Source organism: Pteropus medius, unplaced genomic scaffold (assembly GCF_902729225.1).
Source record: "Pteropus medius unplaced genomic scaffold, Ma_sr-lr_union100, whole genome shotgun sequence".
In the NCBI taxonomy this organism is placed as follows: Eukaryota; Metazoa; Chordata; class Mammalia; order Chiroptera; family Pteropodidae; genus Pteropus; species Pteropus medius.
This window is the reverse complement of record NW_024348953.1, coordinates 1-26,060: the sequence shown is the minus strand read 5'-3', so window position 1 is coordinate 26,060 and position 26,060 is coordinate 1. Positions and strand designations below refer to the sequence as shown.

The following is a 26,060-nucleotide window of genomic DNA, read 5'->3' as shown; positions in this document are numbered from 1 at the left end:
AGAAAACTAGACCCATCCATATGCTGTCTACAAGAGACCCACTTCAGATCTAATTATATTCACAGACTGAAAGTAAAGGGATGGAAAAAGATATTTCACTCAAATGGAAATGGAAAAAAAAAAAGCCGGAGTAGTGATACTTATATCAGATGAAATAGATTTTAAAACAAAGGCTATAATAAGAGACAAAGAAGAGCATTACATGATGATAAAGGGATTGATAAATCAAGAGGATATAACCCTAGTAAACATATATACACCCAACATAAGAGCACTTACATACATACAGCAATTATTGACTGACATAAAAGGAGAGATCAATAGTAACACTCTCATAGATCAATAGTAACACCCTATTGACACCAATGGACAGATCTTCTAAGCAAAGAATCAGCAAGGGAACAATGGGCCTAAAAGACACACTAAACCAGATGGATTTAATAGATATATTCAGAATATTTTACCCCAAAAGCAGCAAAATATACATTCTTCTCAAGTGCACATGGAACTTTTTCTAGGATAGACCAAATGTTAGGACACCAAACAAGTCTCAATAAATTTAAGAAGATTGAAATTATATCAATCGTCTTCTCCAATCATAATTGTATGAAATTAGAAATCAACTACAAGAAAAAAATTGGAAAATACACAAACACAGGCTAAATAACATGGTACTAAATAATGAATGGGTTATCAATGAGATCAAGGAAGAAATCAAAAGATATCTAGAAACAAATGAAAATGAAAACACAATGACTCGAAATCTATGGGACACAGCAAAAGCAGTCCTAAGAGGGAAGTTCAAAACATTGTAGACCTACCTCAGAAAACAAGAAAAAGCTCAAATAAACAATCTAACCTTACATTCAAAGGAACTAGAAAAAGAACAGCAAACAAGGCCCAAAGTAAAGAGAAGGAAGGAAATAATAAATCTCAGAGCTGAAATAAATGATGTGGAATCTAGAAAAACAATACAAAAGATTAATAAAACCAAGAGCTGGTTCCTTGAAAGGATAAACAAAATTGACAGACCCTTAGCCAGACTCATCAAGAAAAAAAAAAAAAGAGGGGACTCAAATAAATAAAAACGGAAATGAAAGAGGAGAAATAACTACAGACTCCAGAGAAATACAAAGGGTCATAAGAAATTACTACAAATAACTACAAGCAATAAATTGGACAATCTGCAAGAAATGGACACATTTCTAGAAACATATAATCTCTCAAGACTGAGTCAAGAAGTAGAAAATCTTAACAGACTGATTACCATTAATGAAATACAATCAGTAATCAAAAACCTCCCAGAGAGTGAAGTCAGAAACATGGCAGAGTGGAAGATGTCTCCAGATCTCTCCTCTTGAAACAAGAATAAGCTGAACATCTAAAACGCAACAAAAATACCCAAACTGCACACTAGCACTTCTGAGTGTGGAATCGGCACATAAGAGCTACCACAGATGAGAACCCCAGAAGTCGGTAATAGACTGGGAGAAAAAAAGAAACTGCCTTTAAAAGCTGGAGCTTCCTGCAGGAGGAAGAAGGGAGGAGAAGGAGCAGTGAGTTCCTTGAACAGCCCTGCCTGGGAAAGCTGTGAGCTCCACTCAGCAGGCAGCAGTGCCCAGACAACAGGGCAGAAAGCAGAGAAGTGGGGATGGCAAAAAAGCACGGACAATAGATTAAAAAAAAAAAGTTGATTATTATCAGCCACAGTTGCATTACCTGAGGCTGAGCCATAGCCCCCAAACCTCAACCAGAGGGCCCGTAACCCCATACTCCAAGACTGAACACTGCAGAGCTCCAGGGGAATCTAAGCACAAGCTACCAAAACTATCGCTAACACTGACAGGGACTGTGTCTGAGGGTAGCAAGCGTAATTGAATATCTATAAGGAAAAAAGGGCATTATTAAGACTTCATATAAAGCAGGGATCTAAGAGGTTTAGTTGTCACCTACTGGAAACAAAAATAAAAATGCCTTCTTTGCAACAAGCAAAAGCGAGACCTTTATATAATAAATCTTTTTTTCTGGAAAAACCGCAGAATACACCTCCATTAATGTCTAGGCAGAGAAATAAACCTCCATTAAACACTATGAACAACCAAGGTGACAAGGCATCTCAGAAAGAAAAAGAAAAATCTCCAGAAAATAAGTTTAAAGACATAGAAATATGCGACTTAAATGACAGAAAATACAGAATGGTACTTCTGAAAAAAACTCAGTGAGATCCAAAATAATTCATATCAACAATTTCAGGAATTGAAAAAATAACTAGAAGAGCAGAATGAGTTCTTCAGCAAGGAGATTGAAACACTCAAAAAGAACCAAATAGAACTTCCAGAGTGAAGAACGCACTGCAATAAATGAAAAATGAAATAGCAAGCTTGGGAAATAGAGTTGACCAAAAGGAGGAAAATATCAGTGATATCAAAGACAGAAGTCTAGAAATAAATCAGAAAGAAGAAGAGAGAAACCAAAGAATAAAAAAAATGAAAGGGAAATACAAGAACTAGCTGATACCATCAGGAGAGGAAACATCAGAATAATGGGCATTCTTGAAGGGGAGGAAAAGTACCTGAGATTACAAAGTATTTTCAGGAAAAAGAAAAAGTTGATAAGAATTTCCCAATTCTAAGGAATGAGATGGAGCTCAGAATTCAAGAAGTCAACAGAACACCCAATTATTTCAACCCAAAAATTCTTTCTCCAAGACACATTGTATTAAAATTATCAAAAATCAATGACAAAGAAAGAATTCTCAGGGCGGCCAGGGAAAAGAAGACAGTAATCTGTAAAGGTAAACCTATTAGATTATCATTAGACTTCTCAGCCAAACCTTACAAGCCAGAAAGGAGTGGAATCAAATATTCAAACTATTAAATGAAAGGAACTGCCAGCCAAGAATAATGTATCCAGCAAAGCTCTTCCTTAGATATGAAGGAGAAATAAAGACCTTTCTAGACATATAAAAAATGAGGGACTTCTCCACTATGAGGCTTGCATTACAGGAAATACCGAAAGGTGTCAGCTTACCTAAAACAAAATGAGAAAAAAAATACATAATTAAAAGTAAGGTAACTAGCAGGTAGATAAAAGCAGAGGAGTGCAACTCTTGCTTAGAACTAAGCTTAAACAATAAGAAGAGATTTGCTATTGAAAAAAAGCAATGAATATTTAGCATACATAGGGACAAATTGAGACAACAATGACTGAAAAGGGGAGGATTCTAACGTCCAAAATCACAAGGGGAATGGAGATAAGGCATGCGCAGAAGAAAATGGATGACTGTATATATATTACTATCCTTTACATATTTGTAATGGTAACCCATGCCAAAGATTCAAACAAGGACCAGAGATAAAACCCATAAAAGACAACCAAAATAAAAAGAAACAGACACACAAGGACAAAGAAGCAATGGAAACACCGAACTACCAGAAAGCAAAAGGTAAAATGGCTATAAGAAGACCACCTATTTCAATAATCATCCTAAATATAAATGGACTGAACTCATCAATAAAAAGATACGGAGCTGCAGAATGGATCAAAAACGAAACCCAGCCATACGCCGCATCTAGGAGACACATCTCAGTTTCAAAGACAATTATAGACTCAAAGTGAAAGGGTGGAAAACAATATTTCAAGCAAATGGCATTCAGAGAAAAGCAGGAGTAGTTGTACTTATAAGTCATCTTGAGAAAAAAGAACAAAGCTGGATGCACCACTCTGCCCAACTTTAAATTATACTACAAAATGACAATAATCAAACAGCATGATATTGGCAGAAAAACATACATACAGACCAGTGGAACAGAATCGAGAGCCCAGAAGTAAACCTACGTTTGTATGGGCAAATAATTTTTGACAAAGAAGCCAAAGACACACTGGAGAAAGGAAAGCCTCTTCAATAAATGGTGCTGAAAAAACTGGAAAGCTACCTGCAAAAGAATGAAACTAGACGGTTGTCTATCACCGCACACCAAAATTAACTCAAAGTGGATTAAAGACCTGAATATAAGACCTGAAACAATGAAATGCATAGAAGAAAACAAAGGAATTAACCTTAAGGATCTTGAAAGGCAAGGGAAGTAAAAGCAAAAATAAATGAATGGGACTACATCAAACTAAAAAACATCTGCACAGCAAAAGAAACCATCAATAAAGTAAAGAGACGGAAAATGAGAAAATATATTTGCATTCAACACCTCTGATAAGTGCCTAATATCCATAATATACAAAGAACTTATATAACTCAATAACAACAACAACAAAAAACTATCCCCAAAATGGATAGAGAACCTGAACAGACACTTCTCCCAGGAAGATATACAAATGGCCAACAACATATAAAACATATAAAAAGACTCTCAATATTGCTAGCTATTAGGAAATGTAAATCAAAACCACACTGAGATACCATCTCACACCTGATAGAAAAGGAATAATCAATAGGACAAGTAATAACAAATGTCGGAGAGGATGCAGAGAAAAAGGAACCCTCATTCACTGCTGGTGGGACTGCAAATTGGTACAGCCACTATGGAAAACAGTATGGAGGTTCCTCAAAAAACTAAGAATTGATCTACTATATGATCCAGCAATCTCTCTATTGGGTATTTAATTCATATTCAAAAAGATATGGGTTGCACACCAATGTTCATAGCAACATTATTCACAGTGGCCAGGACATGGAAGCAACCAAAGTGTCCTATGATAGATGATTGGCTAAAGAAGCTGTGATACATGTACACAATGGAATATTAGTCATAAGAAGAGATGAAATACTGTCATTCGCAACAACATGGATAGACCTAGAGATAATCATGCTAAGTGAAATAAGACAGACAGAAAAAGTTGAAAACTACATGATATCACTTATATGTCAAATATAAACCTAAAAGCAACAAATGAACAGGACAAACAAACAGAGACTCATGGACATGGACAATAAACTAGTGGTTATCTGAGGGTGGAGGTGAGAGTAGATGGGGTAAAATGTGTCAAACATGAGATGACAGAAAGAAATCTAACTATGAGTGGTGAACATACAATATAAATATATACATGCCTTACTGTTAAAATGTACAGCTGAAACTGACCGGATTTCATTAATCCACATCACCATAATAAGCTAATTAATTAAAAAAAAACTTCCCATAAAACAAAAGTTCTGGACCCTATGGCTTCATAGGTGAATTTTACAAAACATTCAAAAAAGCATTAACACCTTTTCTTCTCAAACTTTTCCAAAGAATTCAAGAAGAGGGAAGGCTCCCTAACTCCTTTTATGAAGCCACCATTACCTTGATTTCAAAACCAGACAAATACATCACCAAAAATGAAAACCATAAACTGACATCTTCTATGAACATTGATGCAAAAATCTTCAACGGAATATTATCAAATTGAATTCAGCAATACATTAAACATATCATACACCATGATCACGTTGGATTTATTCCTGGGATGCAAGGTTGGTACAATATCTGCAAATCTATTAATGTGATATACCACACTAACAAATCAAAAGATAAAAACCATATGATCATATCAATAGATGCAGAAAAAGCATTCAACAACATCCAGCATCTATTTATGATAAAACTCTCAGCTAAGTGAGAATAGAGGGAACATATCTCAACATAATAAAGGCCATATATGATAAACCTACAGCTAACATCATACTCAATGGGGAAAGGCTAGAAGCATTTTTCTTAAGATCGGGAATAAAACAAGGATGCCTACTTTCTTCAACATTGTATTGGAAGTCTTAGCCACAGCAATAAGACAAGAGAAATAATATCTGAATTGAAAAGGAAGAAGTGGAACTCTTTCTATTTGCAGATGACATGATACTATATAGAGAGAATCCTAAAGATTCTACAAAAAAACTGTTAAAACCGATCAATGAATCCAGTAGAGTAGCAGGTTACAAAATAAATATTCAGAAGTCAGTGGCATTTTTATACACCAATGATGAACTATCAGAAAGAGAAATTAAGAAAAAAATCCCATTTACAGTTGCATCGAAAACTATAGAATACTTGAGAATCAAATTATCCAAGGAGGTAAAACCTGTTCTCAGAAAATTACGTCATTGAAAAAAAGAAATTGAAGAAGACACAAATAAATAGAAGTATATACCATGCTCATGAATACATGTGATTGTATTCATTCAAATGGCCATACTACCCAAAGCAATCTATAGATTCAATGCAATCCCTATCAAAATGCCAAAGGCATTTTTCAGAGAGCTAGCACAAATAGTCCTAAAATTTATATGGAACCATGAAAGACCCTGAATAGTCATGGCAATCTTGAGAAAGAAGAACAAAGTGCGGATATCACACTACCTGATATCAAACTATACTACAAGGTTACAGTAAACAAAACACATGATACTGGCATAAAAACAGACACTGATCAATGGAACAGAATGGAGAGCCAAGAAATATATCCACGCCTATACACTCACTTAATATAATATGACAAAGGAGGTAAGAATATACAATGGAGTAAAGACAGTCTCTTCAACAAATGGTATGGGGAAAGCTGGACAGATACATGCAAAAAGAAAAAAAAGGAATCAGACCACCTTCTTACACCATATAGAAGAACAGACTCAAAATGGATTAAAGACTTAAATATAAGACTCAAAACCATAAAACTTCTAGAACAAAACATAGGCAGTAAACTCTCTGATGTTACCAACAGGAATTTCTTTTTGGATATATTTCACCAGGAAGGGAAACAAAAGAAAAAAGAAACAAATGGGACTACATCAAACTAAAAAGTTTTGTACAGTAAAGGAAACCATCAACAAAAGAAAAAGACAACCGACTGATTGAGAGAAAATTTTGGTTAATGATACATCTGATAAGAGGTTAATATCCAAAATATATAAAGAACTCATACAACTCAACAACAAAAGAAACCAAACAATTCAATTTAAAAATGGGCAGAAGACCTGAACAGATATTTCTCCAAAGGAGAAATACAGATGGCCGATAGATATATGAAAAGATGCTCAAAGTCACTAATCATCAGAGAAATGCAAATTAAAACCATACTGAGATATCATCTGACACTTGTCAGAATAGCTATCATCAATAAATCAAAGAACAAGAAGTGCCAGCGAGGATGCGGAGAAAAGGGAACCTTCATACATTGTTGGTGGGATTGCGAATTGGTACAGCTGCTACAGAAAACAATCTGGAGGTTTCTCAAAAAATTAAAAATGGATATACCTTTTGACCCAGCAATTGCACTTCTGGGTATTTATCCAAAGAAAACCGAGACAATAATTTGTAAATTTATGCACCCCAATATTCATGGCAACACAATTTACAATAGCCAAGATACAGAAGCAACCTAAATGACCATCAACAAAAGATTGGATAAAGAAGTTATGATTCATATATGCAATGGAATATTATTCAACCATTAAAAAAATGAAATCCTACCATTTGCAATGACATAGATGGACCTAGAGGTTATTATGCTGAGTGAAATAAGTCAGACAGAAAAAGATAAATACCATATGGTTTCACTTATATGTGGAATCTAAGGAACAAAAAGAACAAACTAATCAAAATATGTACTTTTTAAATAGAGAAGAAAGGAACAAAGCAGGTAACATTGCTTTATCATTGTTGAGGTCTAACATATTTTCCTCAAGTTACATATTTATTTAATTTCTGTTCCCTTTCTGATGTTACCTCAATACAGACACACAGACACAGACACACACACAGACACACACACACACACAGACACACACAGACACACACACACACACACACACACACAGTCACAAGAAGTTAAGTGGCAGGGCCAGTCACAAATGTCTAGGAAGTCATGGATATTCCTGATTGTCGACACCATTAGAAGACAAGGACTATGGAACTTGTCATTTCCCCTACAGAAACTCAGCAGATGACATATAATAAATTCTCTATTAATTTATCCTGAGTGAAAGAATAATCATTCCTCTGAAGAGTCAAGGTTTAAGCAATGCTAGCCCCTGTTACTTGCTATTCCAGGAATGGCTTTGGAAGTCCTTATCAACTGAGTCCCTGATTCTAAATTAACTGAACTTCATTTTTTCTCCTAATTTTTTTTTCATTTCTACACTTTCTATCCCTTGCTGTCTCCTTTTGCTCTCTCCTTTTCTCCCTCCCCACTGTGCACAAGGTAAAATTTTGGATATGGTATTTAAATAGGCCCAGCTTCTTTTTTCCTAGCTATGCAATTTTGAGTACATTCTTTAATTTTTCTGTGTATTAGTTACGTCTTTGTTAAAAATATAATAATAATGACTTTTAAAATAAAGATCAAGTAAGAATTTATATCTGGAAATGCCTAGCACATAGTAAGAACTCAATAAATGCTAATATAAGGCCCTATTATTTCTTACTCTTCTTCCTTTTCCTCATTTCCCTTCCCTCTCCATTTATCTCTTTTATTTATTACCATCAGTTTTTAAAAACCTCTGTTGTGGCTCTGGATTACGTCAAGGCTACATCAAGATATGCCACTGTGGCATACTGATTATTTTGAATTAAAGTTACTTGAGAAACAGCTAGTGCCAATAAACATTTTTTAAAGATACTCTGACTCCCCTCTTTCACCCTAAAAAGTAGGAAATCAATCTACCATGTAAAGTTATCCTTTCTATGTCAGGAGAATAGAAGCCATTCTTATTATCAGAGTTAAGATAGTTAAGGATGAGAAAACCATATAAACAAACTTTTCATTAGTTTGCTACCCCAAATACAAACCCTTTTGTTTATATAATCTTCACAAATAATTTTTCCTTTCTTTAAAAAGAGTATATAAATAGCCAGTTTTGGTCATCTTGGGAGTCTCCTATTTTTATAAGACCGCCATATGTATGAATTAAATTTGAATTTTTTTCTCCTGTTAATCTTTCTTGTGTCTATTTTCATTAGACCACCCATAAGAACTCAGGAGGAGTAAGGTGGGGGGACATCCCCCTTTTCCACACCCTCTGCCTTGAATATCTCCATCTTATTACTTTTAATTAAAATCTGATTATGGAAAATTTCAAATATATACAAAAGTAAAAGAAGAATATGATTAACCTCATATGTCTATTACCCACTTCAACCATGATCAATACAATTCATGGCCAATTTCTTTTTTTAATAAATGATAATTTATTTTTCAGTTATAGTTGGCATATAATACTATATTAGTTTCAGGTTTATAGCATAGTGATTAGACATCTATATAACTATATAACTCACAAAATGATCACCCCAATAAATCTAGTACCCCACTGATACTGTACAAAGTTATTACAACAGTATTGGCTATATTCTTATGCTATACTTTCTATCTCCATGACTATTTTGTAACTACCAATTTGTACTTCCTAATCCTTTCTCCATTTTTCACTGACCCCCCCAGCTCCCTCCCATCTGGTAACCCTCAAAATGTTCTTTCTATCTATGAGTTTGCTTGTTTGTTTGTTTTGTTCTTTAGATTCCACATATATGTGCAACCATATGGCATTTGTCTTCCTCTATCTGACTTACTCCACTAAGCACACTACCCTCGAGGTCCATTGTGAAACATCTTTTTCCATCCCATTAGTTTTAGTATATGCGTCTTTCATCTGAATTGAGTCTCTTATAAGTAGCAAATAAAAGAGTGGGTTTGTTTTTTTTTAATTCATTCAGCCACCTTATCTTGAATGGAATATTTAATTCTATTTCATTTAAAGTACTCATTGATAGATATGTAGTTATTGCCATTCTTTATTTAGACTTTTGATGCATTTTTTTTTTCTTCTTAAAGAAGTCCCTCCAACATTTCCTGTAATACTGGCTTGGTGGTGATGAACTCCTTTAGCTTTGTCTTGTCTAGGAAGCTCTTTATCTGTCCTTCGATTCTAAATAATAACTTTGCTGGGTTTTCATCACTTTGAATATTTTGTGCCAAGTCTTTCTGGCCTATAAAGTTTCTGTTGAGAAATTGGCTGAATGCCTTATGAACATTCTCTTGTATGTAACTAATTGCTTTTCTCTTGCTGCTTTTAAGATTCTCTATTTGAATTTAACCTTTGGCATTTGAATTATGATGTGTCTTGTTGTGGGCCTATTTGCGTTAATCTTGTTTGGGACTCTGAACTTCCTGGGGTTGTACGTCTATCTCCCTCACCAGGTTAGGGAAGGTTTCTGTCATTATTTCTTCAAATAAGTTTTCAATCCTTGCTCTCTCTCTCCTCCTTCCGATACCCTTATGATGCAAATGTTGTTATGCTTGACATTGTCCCAGAAGCTTCTTAAACTATCTTCATTTTCATTCTGGATTCTTTTTTCTTATTGCTGTTCTGATTGGATGTCCTCTGCTACTCCATCCTCTAGTTCACTCATTTGATCCTCTATTTCATTTACCCTGTTGATTCCATCTAATGTACTCTTCATCTCAGGTATTGTATTCTTCATTTCTCACTGTTTTCCTATTATGTTTTACATCTTCATTTTTATGTTTTTTATCTTTGTTAAAGTTTTCACTGAGTTCATCTACTCTTCCCCTCAGTTCCTTTAGCATTGTTATAACCAGTGTTTTGAACTTTGCATCTGGTAGATTGCTTTTCTCCATTTTGGTGAATTCTTTTTCTGAAGATTTTTTCTTCCTTTTTTTTTTTTTTTTCATGTGGGACATGCTTCTTTGTCTCACCATTTTGGCTGTCTCCCTGTGTCTGTTTCTATGTATTAGGTAGGGCTCCTAAGCCTTCTGGTCTTAGTGGAGTGGTTTTATGTAATAGGTGTACTGTGGGGCCTCTTGGCACAGACCCAGGAGGGGGTTCACCCACATACCAGGATCACTGCAGTCTGTGCACCTCAGGGGCCACTTGGTAAGTCACTAAGCAATACACATATGGCTGCCACTTGTGCCGGGTTTGTAGGTGCCTTGAGGAGCTAAGTCAGAAACCAAGGTACAGGGTACACTGAGGCCAGATACTGCTTCTTTGAGTTTTGTGAGCCTTTGAGAGATTTGACAAAAACTTTCAACAGGAGCTAAGACAGACCATTTGTATGGAATAAATCACTGGAAGCAGCTTGGGTGGGCTCTCAAGTTGGGAAAGCAGAGTCTCTGGGAATCCTCTGGGCAAAGCGACCTTTTATCCAGGTTGATGACACTTGGATTTGCAGGCTGGGAGGCGGAAGGGCTCAACAAAGGAACAATGGCTTCTGCCTGCATCTCTGTCCGGGAGACAGCCTCCCCTCCAGCCCTTGCCTTGAATCGCAACAGCTCTGCACCTCGCCATATGTCCCTGGTGCCCCTCAACCAGCTGCTCTGGAGCTGGAGCAAGCAAGTCCACCAGGAATTAAGAGGAAGCAAGTCCACCAGGAATTAAGGCCAGGCTTGGGCCCTTTAAGATGAGGGTCTCCACTTCCTATAGACTTCCATGTCGCTCGGCCGCAACCTCTGCTGGTTTTCACAGCCAAATATTGTGGAGACTTTTCTTCCTGGCACTGGAACACTGGGCTTGGAAGCCCAGTGTGTAGCTGGGACCCCTCGATCCTCAGGAGGAGGAAGTGGCTCTGCGTACAAGATAATTCTGCCAATTCTTGATTACCACACATGGTTGTGGGACTGGGCCATTTTGTGTCTCTGTCCCTCTTATCATTTTGAGGTGACCTGTTATTTGAGGTGACCTAGTTGTAAGCCTTTCATTCAGACAAAACTGACAATTCCAGGTACTGGTTGCTCTGTAGTTTTGTTATAATTTTGTTGTGGTTGCAAGAGGAGGTATGCATGACTTCTACCTTCTACTCCATTTGACTCCTCTTCTGCTAATTTCATTTTATCTAAACTCTCTATACTTCTTACCACCACCTCTGCCCATGCACACATACACATATACACTGAATTATTTGGAAGCATATTTCAAATACGATATCACTTTATTCATAAATATTTTCTGCCACTTCTGTTCTCAGCCAGAAAGAAAGTCAACCTTGTGCCTAAGAGATACTGGGAATTTCTAGGTTAAGTTCGGATGTTTTTCTACTGTCTTTGATGCCTTTCATAAGCTGCCACAGGCCAAGGAGGTGAGAGTGAGAGAGGAGAAGGCAAATGTTGTCAGCATCAAACTTATTGTTCTAAATTTGATCTGATTGCAACATGAATAGAGACTGTTGGGGAGTCAGAGTTGTCGATGTGTCTATCCCTGGCCTTGTGACTTTGATGAGGCAATCTCTCCAACTTGCTGAGCATATGCTTCTCATGTCTTTGGTTGTGGCCTGGAAAACAAGATCTGTAAGACACAGAGGAGCTTAAAATTTGTAAAATTTCATGATTCTTACTCTCGTTTTCCAACCATCTAGATATCAATTAATCTAGATATCAATTAATCAAATCAAAGGTGATCAGAATATCTCAAAAGCTGAGAAAATAAACCAAGAATCTCAGCGTTAGAAGACTTTCATGATTTTCTGATCCAACAGCCAATTTTTTAAAATGAGTAAACTGAGGCCTATAAAGATATTTTCCCAATGTCCCACAGTTTTATTGAGTTATTGGTGATGGCTTGCAGTGTGTGTTCATAATATGGAACATATTTATTCTTTCCCTGGGAGCAGCAAAGGTCTGAGTCATAGACTGGAAAATTTCCAGGTGGGAGGGCATCTGGTTTTGAATGGTGTGGGTTACTGAAATTCCTGTGGTTGTGCATTGACATAGATTTCTCTCTCCCATGCCCTCCTCCACCTCATTAAGACCGGAATAATAGACAAGAACACTGCCTAGGGGAGTACACATCCTTCCTCTCACTATCTTTCCTCTCACCTTCTCCCCATCACAACCTCCAAAAACAAGAACCTTCCTGGAAAAGGGGGAGGAAAGTTAGTGACAGAGACTTCAGAAAGTCTGTGTGTTAGGGCCAGCCAGCTACCTCAGTGAAGGCTCAGTCACAATCAGTCTAGACTGTGTGCTCCAAATCTCATCATGTTTGGGAAAGAAGGTCAGAAGATAAAGAACACACAAAAATGAGAATTAAAAGCAAAAGAATAATGGTCTCTTTAGAACTTTCTTCCATTTCTAAACATATATAGTATGAGAAATTGAGCCTGGAGAGACAAGTAGTTTTGAAATGAAAACTCAAGATTATGGTGTAGGTCTACATCAGTATTCTCCAACATTTTTGGCACCAGAGATTGGTGCTCCTATGGGAATCTAATGCCTGATGATCTGAGGTGGAGCTGAGATGATGATGCTAGTGCTGGGGAGCAGCTGCAAATACAGATGAAGCTTTGCTGGCTCACACGTCCATTGCTCACCTCCTGCTGTAAGGCCTGGTTTCTAACAGGCCATGGACCAGTACCAGTCTACAGCCCAGGAGTTGGGGACCCCTGATCTACATGATTATGAAACTTCGCCTGAGTCACTTCTCTTTTCTAAACCTCACTTTTCCATTGGAAATTAGAGCAAATAACCCTTTTGCTTGGAAAGCACACTTTCCCTTTCTACCGAAGACTATAGTCTGTATTTCCCCTGCTGGAGCAGCTGGAGGGGCTGGAACCGAAACACCAAAGCTGTCTAGCAGGACAGGGGTTGAGCAGAGCAGAGCCACTTCACCCCAGGGCCACCTTGCAGCCATGCTGTCTCATAATTCAGTTATAATACTATTGACTGTTTTATGGTTGTGCTATTTTCGCAGCCCTTCTGTATAACGCATGAGCTATTTGTGAAGCAAATCCCCCAGAGTGGAGACTCAATCCTTCTGAGAGAAAGTCCTTGGCTCTGCACAGGAAAGAATTCAAGAGCCAGCCAGAGTTAGAGACAAAGGAAAGTTTATTAGAGAAGGAAATAACATTCTGCAGACAGAGACATGGTCTCTTTTCAAAGTCAGAGAATGAAACCCTAAGTGTTTGAGGAAATGGATTTATATCTGTTTTTTTTGTTTGTTTGTTTCTATAAAAATCACTGATTATAAGGAGTAAAGAATGGAATGAATATTTTTATTTTTAACTTGTGTAAGGAATAGCTTAAAGTCTTTGTTTTCCTGTTTTCCTTTCGTGGTATGAGTATGCAGTGTTAAAGGTTGTCGGTAATCTCAGCAAGAATCTTCTTTGCCCTATGCCTGATTAGCCAGGTTCCCATATTTAGAAGCACATCACAGGATCTGACTACAACCTAGTTTAGTTCTCATGCCTCTTTTTCTGTTTATTTGCACTTAATAGTTTTTTTCTTCCAAGAACTCCTATCTGGGGATTCCAGTTAGCACTGAATTGTTGCCAAGGACCATCAGTTGACACCTGAATGGGGATCTCAGTTTTCAGTGAAGATTATCTAATTCAGGAGAAATATTCAAATAAAACTAAATAGTGGGCAAAAATCTCTAAGATTAGGGTGGTTGCAGAACCTGTGGTTGAATCTGGGATGAAGTGGTGGACTGCACTTCAGCAAAAATTAAACCTGTTTCCATTATGATCAAAAGAACTACACATAAGAAACTTGGTGTTGATTTTCAGGTAGGATTAAGCCATTAACAAAGGCTAGGAGTGAATCTGAAAGATTTTATTTCAATCTTTAAATTGCTACTCATTAGCTGTGTGACTTTGAGCAAGAAAGTTATCCTCATAAGAATCCTAACTCAAGGAAAAATTGGAGTCTGACTGGAAAAAATAGGCAGTGGTTAGACATATTAATTTTTGCCACCTTGTTTATTTAAGATCATGAACTATGTGCAATTATAGAATTTTTAAAGTCAGGAGGTAAAAGATCTTATGGTTCTAATATAGGGTGGAGGCAAGAGAATTAAAATGTTAATCAAGCCACAATCAGAGACTGCAATATGCTGATCAGCCCTACAGCCAGGTTAACTGTAGCCCAGAGCCCTAAAGATAACTTCAGAACAAAGATTTTGGCTGGGTTACTAACAACCCATTCTCCATATCTTTGAAGAGGAAACAGGAACCAAGAGTCATTCCTTATGGCTAACGCCATAGGAAACTTATGGATTAAAGGGTAGGAACTGCCAGCAGGCCTTTCACTCTATATATTCTTACCTTTTCAGACTACATACCCTTCCCCTTCCTTACTATATGTCCATATCAAAGGAAATGGGTTAACAAAGTCTTTTATACAATAACTCACTGGAACTAAAGAATGATGTATAAACTGAATTCCCTGAACACTCAGCCCTATTCACTATCTTTCCATGTCTCTCATGGTCCCTCTCAGTGCCTTTTCTCTGTGTTGTTATTCCTTTTCTAATAAACTTTTCTTTTGTCTCTAACTTTGATGTGTGTGTTGAATTCTTTCTATACTCTCTGCCAAAAGACTCTCTTCTCTCAGTGCAGGTCTTGGTCTCTCCCACCATTAAATAAAATAATTTAAAATATATATTTCTGAAAAATATATATATTTTAAATTATTTTATTTTTTTTCAACAATAAGTCATATATATTTTGCATTGTATGTTCACCACCCATAGATTTCTTTCTGTGGCCACATATCTGACCCCTGTTACATCACCTACCTTCTCCCTCCCCCTCTCCCTCTGGTAACCACTAGTCTATTGTCCATGTCCATGAGTCTCCATTTGTTTGTTGTTTTTAAGTTTATAGCCCACATATAAGTGATATCATGTGGTTTTCAACTTTTACTCTCTGGCTTATTTTACTTAACATGATTATCTCAAGGTCTATCCATGTTGTTGCAAGAATTTAGATTCTTGATCTTGGAAGTCAGTTATTCTGAGTACTCTGGGATCCCACCTCCTCTGCTCCAAATTATCTATGTTTATTCTCACTAAAAGGACAGGGAATGTAGCTTTATCAAATATTACCAAACAAGATTTTAGGTGAAAATGTTTGTGACCTGAGCTATAGATTAAGACTGAAAAACTAGTCCAGATCTAAATTAAACTGATGCAGGACAATGCAAATTCATCCAATTGGTGGGAGCTCAAGCCCTGCACTGAGAGTGAAAGGGTTCTTGGCTGAGCATAGGAAAAAATTCAAAAGCACTCCAGAGTTAGAGTTAAAAAGAAAGTTTATTAGAGAAGGACAGAGAAAGGGCCAAGATGGAAAAAGCCAAGAGAAGAAACAAAAACAGGAAAAAGCCCTGAGTGCTGGGGAATTTGTTTTATATGTTGCAGGATACTAGGACAGAGAGACCAGACACTGAGGTAATAGCAGGAAGTAGCATTTATTGGTGCCAGCACCAGCTCAGTGAATTCGCATCCAAAAGCTGAGCCCCAATTGCAGCTGGGCTTTCCCTTTTATACACATCTTATACTTTCTCATAGTTACAGATTTGCATGTTCTTAGAAAGAAAAGTATATTTTGATTGGTTCACGGGCCGTAAGGGGAAGTGAATAACTTCCAACCATCCTAGGAAGCGATTAGCTTGGGCCTCGCTACCACATATTTATCATTCTTAGTTTCTATGAATTAAATTACAGAGAAATAGTAAGAATATGTAGAGTGAAAAGCTTACTGGCAATTCCAAGCCTGTGATCCATAGGTTCTCCATGGTTTTAGCAATAAGGAATGAATGATTTTGTTTTCTGTATGGCATAATTTAAAGACTCAGTTTTGCCTTCAGGGTATAGGAAAATGGTTTGTTAGCAATTTCAGCAAAAATCTTCCTTTGCTCTTCAGGTTTTCTCCTGGTCTGGCTGTAGGGCTGATCAGCATATTGCAGTCTATGAATATAGCTTGATTTAACTTTTAGTTCTCTGGCTTCTTCCCTATATTAGAAAAAATTGAACTTGTCTGAAGTATGAGATTCATAGGAGGAGCTACTGGAAGTGAAGACTGGAAAGGAGGTTGAGATCACATCAGGAGAAATTTGGATACCACATTGGAGATTCTAGATTTGATATTGATGCAGGATAGGGCAAATTTCCCCCACTGAGGAGAGACCAAGCCCTGTGCCAAGAGAAGAGAGTCCTTTGGCAGAGAATAGAAACACACCCAAGTTAGAGACAAAAGGAAAGTTTATTAGAAAAGGGGTAACACTCCCCAGAAAGAATGTGATCTCCTCTCAGAGGCAGAGAGTGGGAGAGACAGTGACAGAGTCAGTAAGACAGAGTAAAGGCACTGAGCGGGCTCCTGAGTATTTAGGGAATTCAACTTATGTTATTCTTTAGCTCCCGTTTCCTTTGATATGGACATGTGTGTCCATGTATGAGGAAGGGGAAAAGTATGTAGCATGAAAAGGTAAGAATATGTAGAGTGAAAGGCCTGCTGGCAGTTTCTAGCCTTTAATTCATAGGTTCATAGGTCCCCCATGGTTTTAGCCATAGAGAATGACTCTTGGTTCCTGTTTCCTCTTTACAGGTGTGGAGAATGGGTGGTTAGTAATCCAGCCAAAATCTTCCTTTGTTCTGAAGGTGTCCTGGTCTGGTTGCGGGACTGATCAGCATATTGCAGTCTCTGATTGTGGCTTGATTAGCATTTTAATTCCCTTGCCTCCTTCCTACATTAATACTATAATAAATTAATTAGCCTTATTGACTATTGTTGCAAGAAGCGACACCCAACAGAAGAAATTTGGATGCTCAGACGACTTTGTTAGAGGAAGAAGAGTTTATTAGGCCAGCGGAGCGCACAAAAGCACGAGCTCATTCCAGTTAGATTTCTTACAGCTTATATATTCTGATAGTTTTCCATGCAAGGGGCACATGATTCTTTTGTCTGAGGGTCTACATGCACTTCCTGACTCAGGATGGGAGGGGGAGTTTCAGGTGGGGGATGCAAGAGGGAAGGAATTTTCAGACCATCAGTCCTATCTATTTACAGATTGTTTGTCTTGTAGGTGTGACAAGTTTCCAGAAGACCATTCAGAAATCTGTAGGGTGTGGTTAATCTACTGAGTTGGTCATTTCTGCAAGCCCTTTCCTTTGCATTTTTCAGATGCCTCCTCTCTTACTATCAGTGGAGGGATATCACCAGACAGGTGTTTAGCAGTTTCATTGGCAGCAGGGTGAAGAGAAAAAAAGCATTGAAGAGGAAGAGCCTGAAAAAAAAAATGACAAGTAGAAGATTATTTCATCATTCTAGAAAGAAAATGACAGGAATTTGATATGCGGCTCTACTGGCAGATGTGAAGAGAAGGCAGCAGTTATATGATATGGTCAGATGAACCATGACAGGAAGTTTCCTCATGTGGTCCTCTGCTAAGCCTGGACTCCAGAATCTTTTCTCAAGGACAGAATTCTTGCCTCAGGATGTTGTAGCCGCCAGCCCCCCAACAGACACATGGACCACCAGAAATCAGTGAGTTATAGGAAACACACCCTTTATTCAGCCAGTTGGGTCTGCCAGGGGTACGCAGATCCCAAATTAAGCAGCCCCAAAATGTAGAGGTACAGGGTTTTTAAGCCCTGAACCTCATTCTTCATCCTGTTCGAACACACAAGTCTATTTTTCTTCTTTTTACTAACTGTCAACCCACAGGTCGGTTGTGCAAGCGGGGGAGGGGGGAGGGGTACAGAAGCAGAAAGCTTATTGTTAGAGCGTTATGTTCCCATGGGCGATAGCCTATGTTCCCATGGGCAATAGCCAAGCAGTAATTTTCCAGCCAGCACAAGGGAAACTAAAAGAACTGCACACAGTCTTGAGAAGGCAGAGATCTTAGACCACTTGATCTCACCATTGAGGATAGAGTTTATGATGCAAATTTCTCTTCTACTCTAGTAGTTAATGTGTGATAAGCAAAGATAAACTGGCTAAGAAAGTAAGGAATTTATAATACCAAGGGATGAGCAATGTGTAATTACATATGAGTTTGGATAAGTCAGTTTCTTCATCCGTTGAATTTTAAAAAATGGGCGTTTACCTTGAGCCAGATCCAATGTTAAGAGTTTAAGTAAATTATCTCCTTTATTTTTAAAATTAGCCTTATTGATGCAGAACAGGGTAAATTCCCCCGAGCTGGTGAGGGGGAGACAAAGGCATGCACCTACAGAGTGAAGAAAGAATTCAACACATATGCTAAAGTTAGAGTCAAAAAGAAAGTTTATTAGAAAAGGGGTAATGCTCCACAGACAGTGTGTGGTCCCCTCTCAGAGTCAGAGACTGAGAGAGACAGTGAGAGAGAGACAGAGTAAAAGCACTGAGTGTTCAGGGAATTCACTTTATATGTCATTCTTTAGTTTCCATTTCCTTTGATATGGACATACAGGAAGAAAGGGAAGAGTATGTAGTATGAAAAGGTAAAAATATGTACAGTGAAAGGCCTGCTGGCAGTTCCTAGCCTTTAATCCATAGGTTCCCCATGGTGTTAGCCATAGGGAATGACTCTTGGTTCCTGTTTCCCCTTCACAGGTGTGGGGAATGAGTTGTTAGCAATCCCAGCAGAAATCTTCCTTTGTTCTGAAAGTATCCTCCTCGCCTGGCTGTAGGGCTGATCAGCATATTGTAGTCTCTGATTGTGGCTTGATCCTGTTGTGACCGAAATAACCAGGCCCAACTCGAGTGCTCTAATCCAAGAGACAGTTTATTAGCCGGCGGCTGTCCTTGCCAAGGAGCAGCCCCGAGACGCAGGGGCACAAAGGTTTTAAGCCCTTGATTCCATCCCCCACATCCTTAATTTTTACACAAAAGACTATATCTCCTCCATTCATTAACTGATAACTAAGAGATGGGTAAGCAAGCAGGGGTACAGAAGCAGAATGCGTCATTGTTAAAATATTTTGTACCTATAGGCAGTGATCCGGCCAGTAAATCCCTCTAGTTAATAAATTTTTAGCAGATAGCTAACTAGAAGTGAAACATGGCGGTTAGCACGTACCATGTCTTATCCTTAACCTATTGTTTCTAAAGGTGAGGTCACTACATTCCCCACTGGTTTTCTTTACAGTGACTCAATCTTCGAGTCAGAAGTTGGAATTCTCGGCCAACTCGTCGGGGCTGATGCTCCTAAAATTAAAATCTTTGCCCCGGTCATGTGAGACTGTACTAAACTTCTAAGCCACTTTAGTAAGCAGGGTCCAAAAATTAATAATAATATCAGCATAATTAATGGCCCTGCTATGGCTGACAATAGCGTGGTTAGCCAGGAATTTTCATTAAACCAAGACTCATACCAGTTACTGCCCTGCCTTAATTTTTCATTTCTATCCTTCACCCTCTGTCTAATTAATGCTAAACTATCCCTAATAATACCAGAATGATTAACATAAAAACAGCAAGTTTCTCCTAATGCTACACACAAACCTCCTTGCTTAAGAAATAAGAGATCTAAACCTCTCCTATTCTGCAGTACTACTTCAGCTAAGGAATTAAGAGATGTTTCAAGATGATTAATTGATGTTATTAGTATTCCTAATAGTTGTTAACTGGGTAGGAGTTAAGTCTTTTAACCCTTCATTATTAGACCCGACAGGACCTATGACTATCGACGGTATCCGGACAGGCTTTTTCTGTATTGTCATTAACATTCCGAGATCATCTCCAGAAACATACAACCTTAATCCTCAAGTTTTCCCAGTCACCCAAGATGGATCTTCCCAATTTTTGACAGTAAAAACAACAGGATTGCATTTCCCTGCTGTGGCACAGGAAGACTGACTAGGTCGTGTAAGAGTCAGAAAGGGGTCTGTGTTCTTCCAAGGGGCTATGGTCTCACAACCCCAATGACCACAATAATATTGGTTAGGCTTATTGCAAGTGCTTTGATCTTCTCTAGGACACATATATAACTGCACTTGTTGGATACCCTTTTCATAATTTTTAACTCCACAGCCCCACCACGGTCCTGATCCTGCTAGCATCTGTTCTTTTATTTGCTTATTTAATTCCTCCCCAAGTATATTACACAAATCTACATGAAATGTAGGCTGGTACATAGTCTGGTTTACTAATATGGAGATACCTGTTTCTGATTTAATCAATTCCCATTGAGCCTGTTGAGGTTGATGAGGGTTCCCGTGTACATTGGTAATAACAACTAACCCTAACACAATTATCCCCGCAAGAGTCTTATCTTGAGTGGATCCTCTGTGGGTGTTGCTTTCCATTTCTCCTTTTCTGGGGGAGGTTGAGCTGCCTTAAGGCGAGTATGGTGAATCCAATGTCTTTTTCCTGCAACTTTGACAGCCGTTGGTGTGGTCAGGATTACTGGAAACGGACCATCCCACCGGGGCTCTAGGCTAGCAGGCTGAATCTTCTTTATCCACACCCAATCACCTGGATGATGTGGATGAGGTTGTGATGTCCCCGGAGTCGGTCTAGTAGCTTTAATCAAGCCCTTGACTTGATTTTGGGTTTGTTGCAAGGCCTGTAGAGACTTAAGGAGACTTGTGTTATTACTTATTGTAACCTTTTCAATTCCAATTTTAGGGAGTAAAGGGGGAGGTCTCCCAAACATTATTTCATAAGGGGAAATTCCCATAATATATGGAGTACACCGGGCCCGTAACAAAGCAAAAGGAAGAAGGCTCACCCAATTCTCCCCAGTTTCCAGCTTAAATTTAGTTAAAGTTTCCTTAAGTGTTCTATTCATCCTTTCTACTTGTCCTGAACTCTGAGGTCTGTAAATACAATGTAATTTCCAATTAATCCCTAATACCTTAGCTAACATTTGACTTGTTTGGGCAATGAATGCCGGGCCATTGTCGGACCCCAGTGATAAGGGCAAACCGAATCAAGGTACTATTTCTGTGAGTAATTTCTTAGCTACTACTTGTGCAGTCTCCTTTCTAGTGGGGAAGGCCTCGGTCCATCCAGAGTAGGTGTCGATGAAAACCAGAAGATACTTAAACCCGAAAGTGCCAGGGGCAACTTCTGTAAAGTCTACCTCCCAATGTTCTCCAGGAGCTTGTCCTTTCTGTCGCACGCCACTGCCTCCTGTTGCGGTGGAGCAAGAGTTGACTTGTGCACATATTGGGCATCGCGCACTTACATCCCGAGCCTTTGAGGTTAGTCCAGGAATATAATAGTCTCTTTTTAGCAGTTCAATTAACTTAGTTCCTCCAAGATGGGTAGCGTTATGCATTTGATTGATTAAATGGCTGCCAAGAGCGGCAGGGAGGAGTGGCCTTCCATCTGGAATCCAAAGCCACCCATTTTCAAACTTCCCGTGCAGTTGCTTCCCCAACTCTATATCTTGGGGGCTATAGTTTGGAGCCTGTACCAAGGGGGGCACAAGAAGGGGACCAATTATGACGTTAGTCCCCACTGGTTTTCTGGCTACTTCCTTTGCTGTTTTATCTGCCAAGCGGTTTCCTTTTTCTACCGCTCCTTTCCCTTTTTGATGGCCGGGGCAATGGATAATAGCCACTTTCTTAGGTAGCCAGATAGCCTCCAAAAGAGCCAAAATCTGCTCCTTGTTCTTAATTTCCTTTCCCCCTGATGTTAATAGTCCTCTTTCCTTGTACAGGGCTCCATGTACATGTGCCGTTGCAAAAGCATATCGGCTATCAGTGTAGATGTTAACAGTTTTCCCTCGAGCCCATTTAAGAGCTTCAGTTAATGCCATGAGCTCGGCCTTCTGGGCTGAAGTCCCTTGTCCGAGAGCCTGAGCCCAAACCACAGTGTCATCGGCAACTACCGCTGCTCCTGCATACCTGACGCCTTCTGTGACATAACTGCTTCCGTCCGTGTACAGGGTGGCGTCTGGGTTGAGCCAAGGCTCATCTCGTAAGTCAGGTCTTACCCCAGTTATGCTTTCAAGCAGGTCACTGCAATCATGTACAGGTTCCTGGGGATCATCATCTGGGAGCAAGGTTGCTGGATTCAATATTGTCGGTTTAGCAAATTGAACCTGTGGAGGGTTTAATAAGAGTACCTGGTATAGGGTGATTCGAGCGTTCGATATCCATTGCTCGGGTGGTCCCTTCAGGAGCCGCTCCACAAAGTGAGGTCCGATAACAGTCACAGGCTGCCCAAGCGTCAATTTGTGGGCTTCTTTCACTAGAACTGCCGTGGCTGCAACGGCCCTCAGACAATTAGGCCACCCTGCAGCCACGCAATCTAACCTTTTAGATAAGTATGCAACTGGTCTTTTCCACGGTCCCAGCATCTGAGTCAATACCCCTTTAGCAACTCCCCTTGTCTCTTCTACAAATAACTGAAATGGTTTCTCTAAGTTTGGTAAAGCCAATGCTGGAGCAGAGATTAAGGCCTTCTTCAGTGTCTCAAAGGCCTGCTGTTGTTCTATTGTCCATTTTATGTCCTCTCCTTTCCCAGCTGTACAATCATACAGCGGCTTGGCAATCTCAGCAAATCCTAGAATCCACAAACGGCAGTATCCTACAGCCCCTAGAAGCTCTCGTACGAGCCTTTTTGTTTTTGGTGGTGGAATGCGCAAGATTGCTTCAATCCTACTTTCAGAGAGCTGTCTTTCCCCTTTATTCAGTTTGTACCCCAAATAAATAGCAGCAGGGGTACACAACTGGGCCTTTTTAGCCGACACACGGTAACCTTTGTTTCCTAACTCATTCAGCAGATCTTCAGTTGCCTTAGTGCATGCCTCAGTTGTTTCAGTGGCAAGTAAAAGGTCGTCCACATATTGTAGTAATACAACATCAGGATGGCGTTGTCGAAACTCTGCTAAGTCTCGACTTAAAGCCTCATCAAACAGAGTGGGAGAGTTCTTAAATCCCTGCGGGAGTCGGGTCCAAGTCAATTGTCCTTGTTGTCCTGTCTTAGGGTCCTCCCACTCAAAGGCAAAAATTGGCTGACTGACTCTAGCCAAAGGTAAGGAGAAAAACACATCTTTCAAATCCAATACCGTATATACTTGATGGCTCGGTGGCAACTGGCTTAGCAAGGTATAAGGATTAGGCACAGTGGGGTGTATAGTCTCCACTGTCTTATTAACCTCTCTTAGATCCTGAACTGGTCTATAGTCCTCAGTTCCTGGTTTCTGGACCGGTAACAATGGGGTGTTCCATGGAGAGTGGCAAGGCACCAATATGCCGGCTTCCTGGAGCCGTCTTATATGTATAGCAATCCCTTCTTGTGCCTTTTGATTTATAGGATATTGTTTCACTCGTACTGGCATAGCATTGCTGTTGAGAGTTACCACTATGGGCGGCTGATGAGCAGCCAACCCAGGAGGGTTATTCTCAGCCCACACTACAGGAATTTCTTTCTTCCACTTCTCCAATAAAGCGGAGGAAGTTTTTGTTGGTTTTTGATCTGTTAAAATATATTCTTCAGCTAAGGGGACTATATATAGAATGTAAGAGGGCCCATCTCCGAGAGTAAGGGTGTTAGCATCTGAACCAAAAGTAATAGTGGCCTGTAATTTTTGTAGCAAATCTCTTCCTAACAAAGGATAGGGGCATTCAGGCAAAACCAAAAAGGAATGGGTGATGGTCCCTTTTCCCAGGTCAGTTATACGAGCCCGAGTCCAAGGGTATGCTCTTCCTTGTCCAGTTGCCCCAAGAATAGTGGTTTTTTCTTTACTCACAGGGCCAACAGGCTGATTTAAAACAGAATATGTTGCTCCAGTATCTACCAGAAAGTCCACAGGTTGGCCCCCCACTTGCAAGGTTATCCAGGGCTCTCGGGGACCGTTAGAGCCCTGACACCCCTAGTTATCTTCCAGAAGAATTGGGGTGCTTGTATTTTTCTTGTCACCTTTTGGTTGCTTGGGACACTCATTCTTCCAGTGCCCTTTCTGTTTGCAATATGCACATTGGTCTTTTTCAAGGCCAACCTGTTTACTTCCTGGTCCAGGTGGCCCGACAAATCCTGATCTTCCTCCTCGGCCCCTTCCTCTTCCTCTGCCTGGCATAGGTCCCTTCCCCACAAACATTATTTTCTGCACATCGTCTCTATTGTTGAAAACTCTCTGGGCTATTTCTAGCAATTTGGATAAATTCTCTCCCTCAAAACCTTCTAGCTTCTGTAACTTTCTCCTAATATCTGGGGCCGACTGGCTCACAAAGGCCAAATTAATGGCTCTTCTATTGTTGGGGTCCTCCGGGTCAATAGGTGTATACAAGCGGTAAGATTCTAATACTCTCTCTAAAAATGCTGCAGGTGACTCATCCTTGGTCTGAATTACTTCGCTTACCTTGGACAGATTTATTGGTCTACGTGCAGCAGCCCGGAGTCCCTGTAGCAGGAACTGGCGATACCTTAGGAGAGCCTCCTTACCTTGATCCGTACTGGGATCCCACTGGGGACACTGAGTAGGAAACATAGCCTGTATCCTGGTTAAGTCTGCTGTTGGCAGCCCATTCGGGTCCGTGACTCCTCTGGCTGCCTCCCGCAAAATCCTTTCTTTTTCCTCAGTGGTGAATAAAACCTGCAAAAGCTGCTGACAATCATCCCAAGTGGGCTGATGGGTAAAAAAAATAGACTCTAGAAGGGAGGTTAATCCTTGTGGTTTTTCTGAAAAGGATGGCATTTGCAATTTCCAATTATATAAATCACTAGTACTAAACGGCGAGTAGATGACAGTAGGCTCACCTCCACCTCCTGGAATCACCTTCAATGGGGCTTGAACAGATACTGGCTCTTTCAGGGAGGTTGAATCAGGGGAAGGTGGCCTACGACCCCTAGACCGGGTTACAGGAGGTTCTGGTCTTTCCGGAGGAGGATGTCCACTCCCATCACCATGATAGGGTGGTGGATACCAGTCATCCTCCGACGGAGGGCCCTGCAACACTGGTGGGGGCTTCTTAAGACCTTAGGGTATGGCTGCCATTACAGTAACGGGGGCGCGACCGCAATTCTGTAAGTACTTAGGGGCATCAGAAACAACGTCAATCTATACATCAATATAAGGAATTTGGTCAGGATGCCCCGGGTTCCCATAAACAACACCCCGAACCCGAAATGCAGTCTGTAAATTAAATGATCCCTCGGAGGGCCATCCTACTCCGAAGGTCGGCCAATCTAGTTGACAAAACCGCTGCAAATCAAAAGGGATTACTAAAGCACCATAAGCCTTTGCCCTGTGACGGAAATCTTTAAAGTGATTAAGCATGCATTGAAGCGGTGTTAGCTTACCCTGTGATTGTCCCATAGTTCCACAGTAAAGCACATGAAGCAACACAAGAAAAACAGACACAGACTAACGAACCAAAAAACAAGACTGAGAAAACTGTCGTCACAGTC

The 26,060-nt window shown here is 39.6% G+C and overlaps 1 protein-coding gene across 1 annotated transcript; it reads right to left on the bottom strand.

Annotated features, from left to right (window-relative positions):
- Positions 1-22,825: 22,825 nt before the first annotated feature.
- Positions 22,826-26,004, bottom strand: LOC120616854 (uncharacterized). The gene is made up of 2 exons (XM_039880413.1): positions 24,524-26,004; positions 22,826-23,019 (listed from the first exon to the last, which is right to left on the bottom strand). The coding sequence occupies exon 1, from the start codon at positions 25,345-25,347 to the stop codon at positions 24,526-24,528; it is 822 nt and encodes a 273-aa protein (XP_039736347.1). The 5' UTR covers positions 25,348-26,004; the 3' UTR covers positions 22,826-23,019; positions 24,524-24,525.
- Between the last annotated feature and the right edge of the window lie 56 nt (positions 26,005-26,060).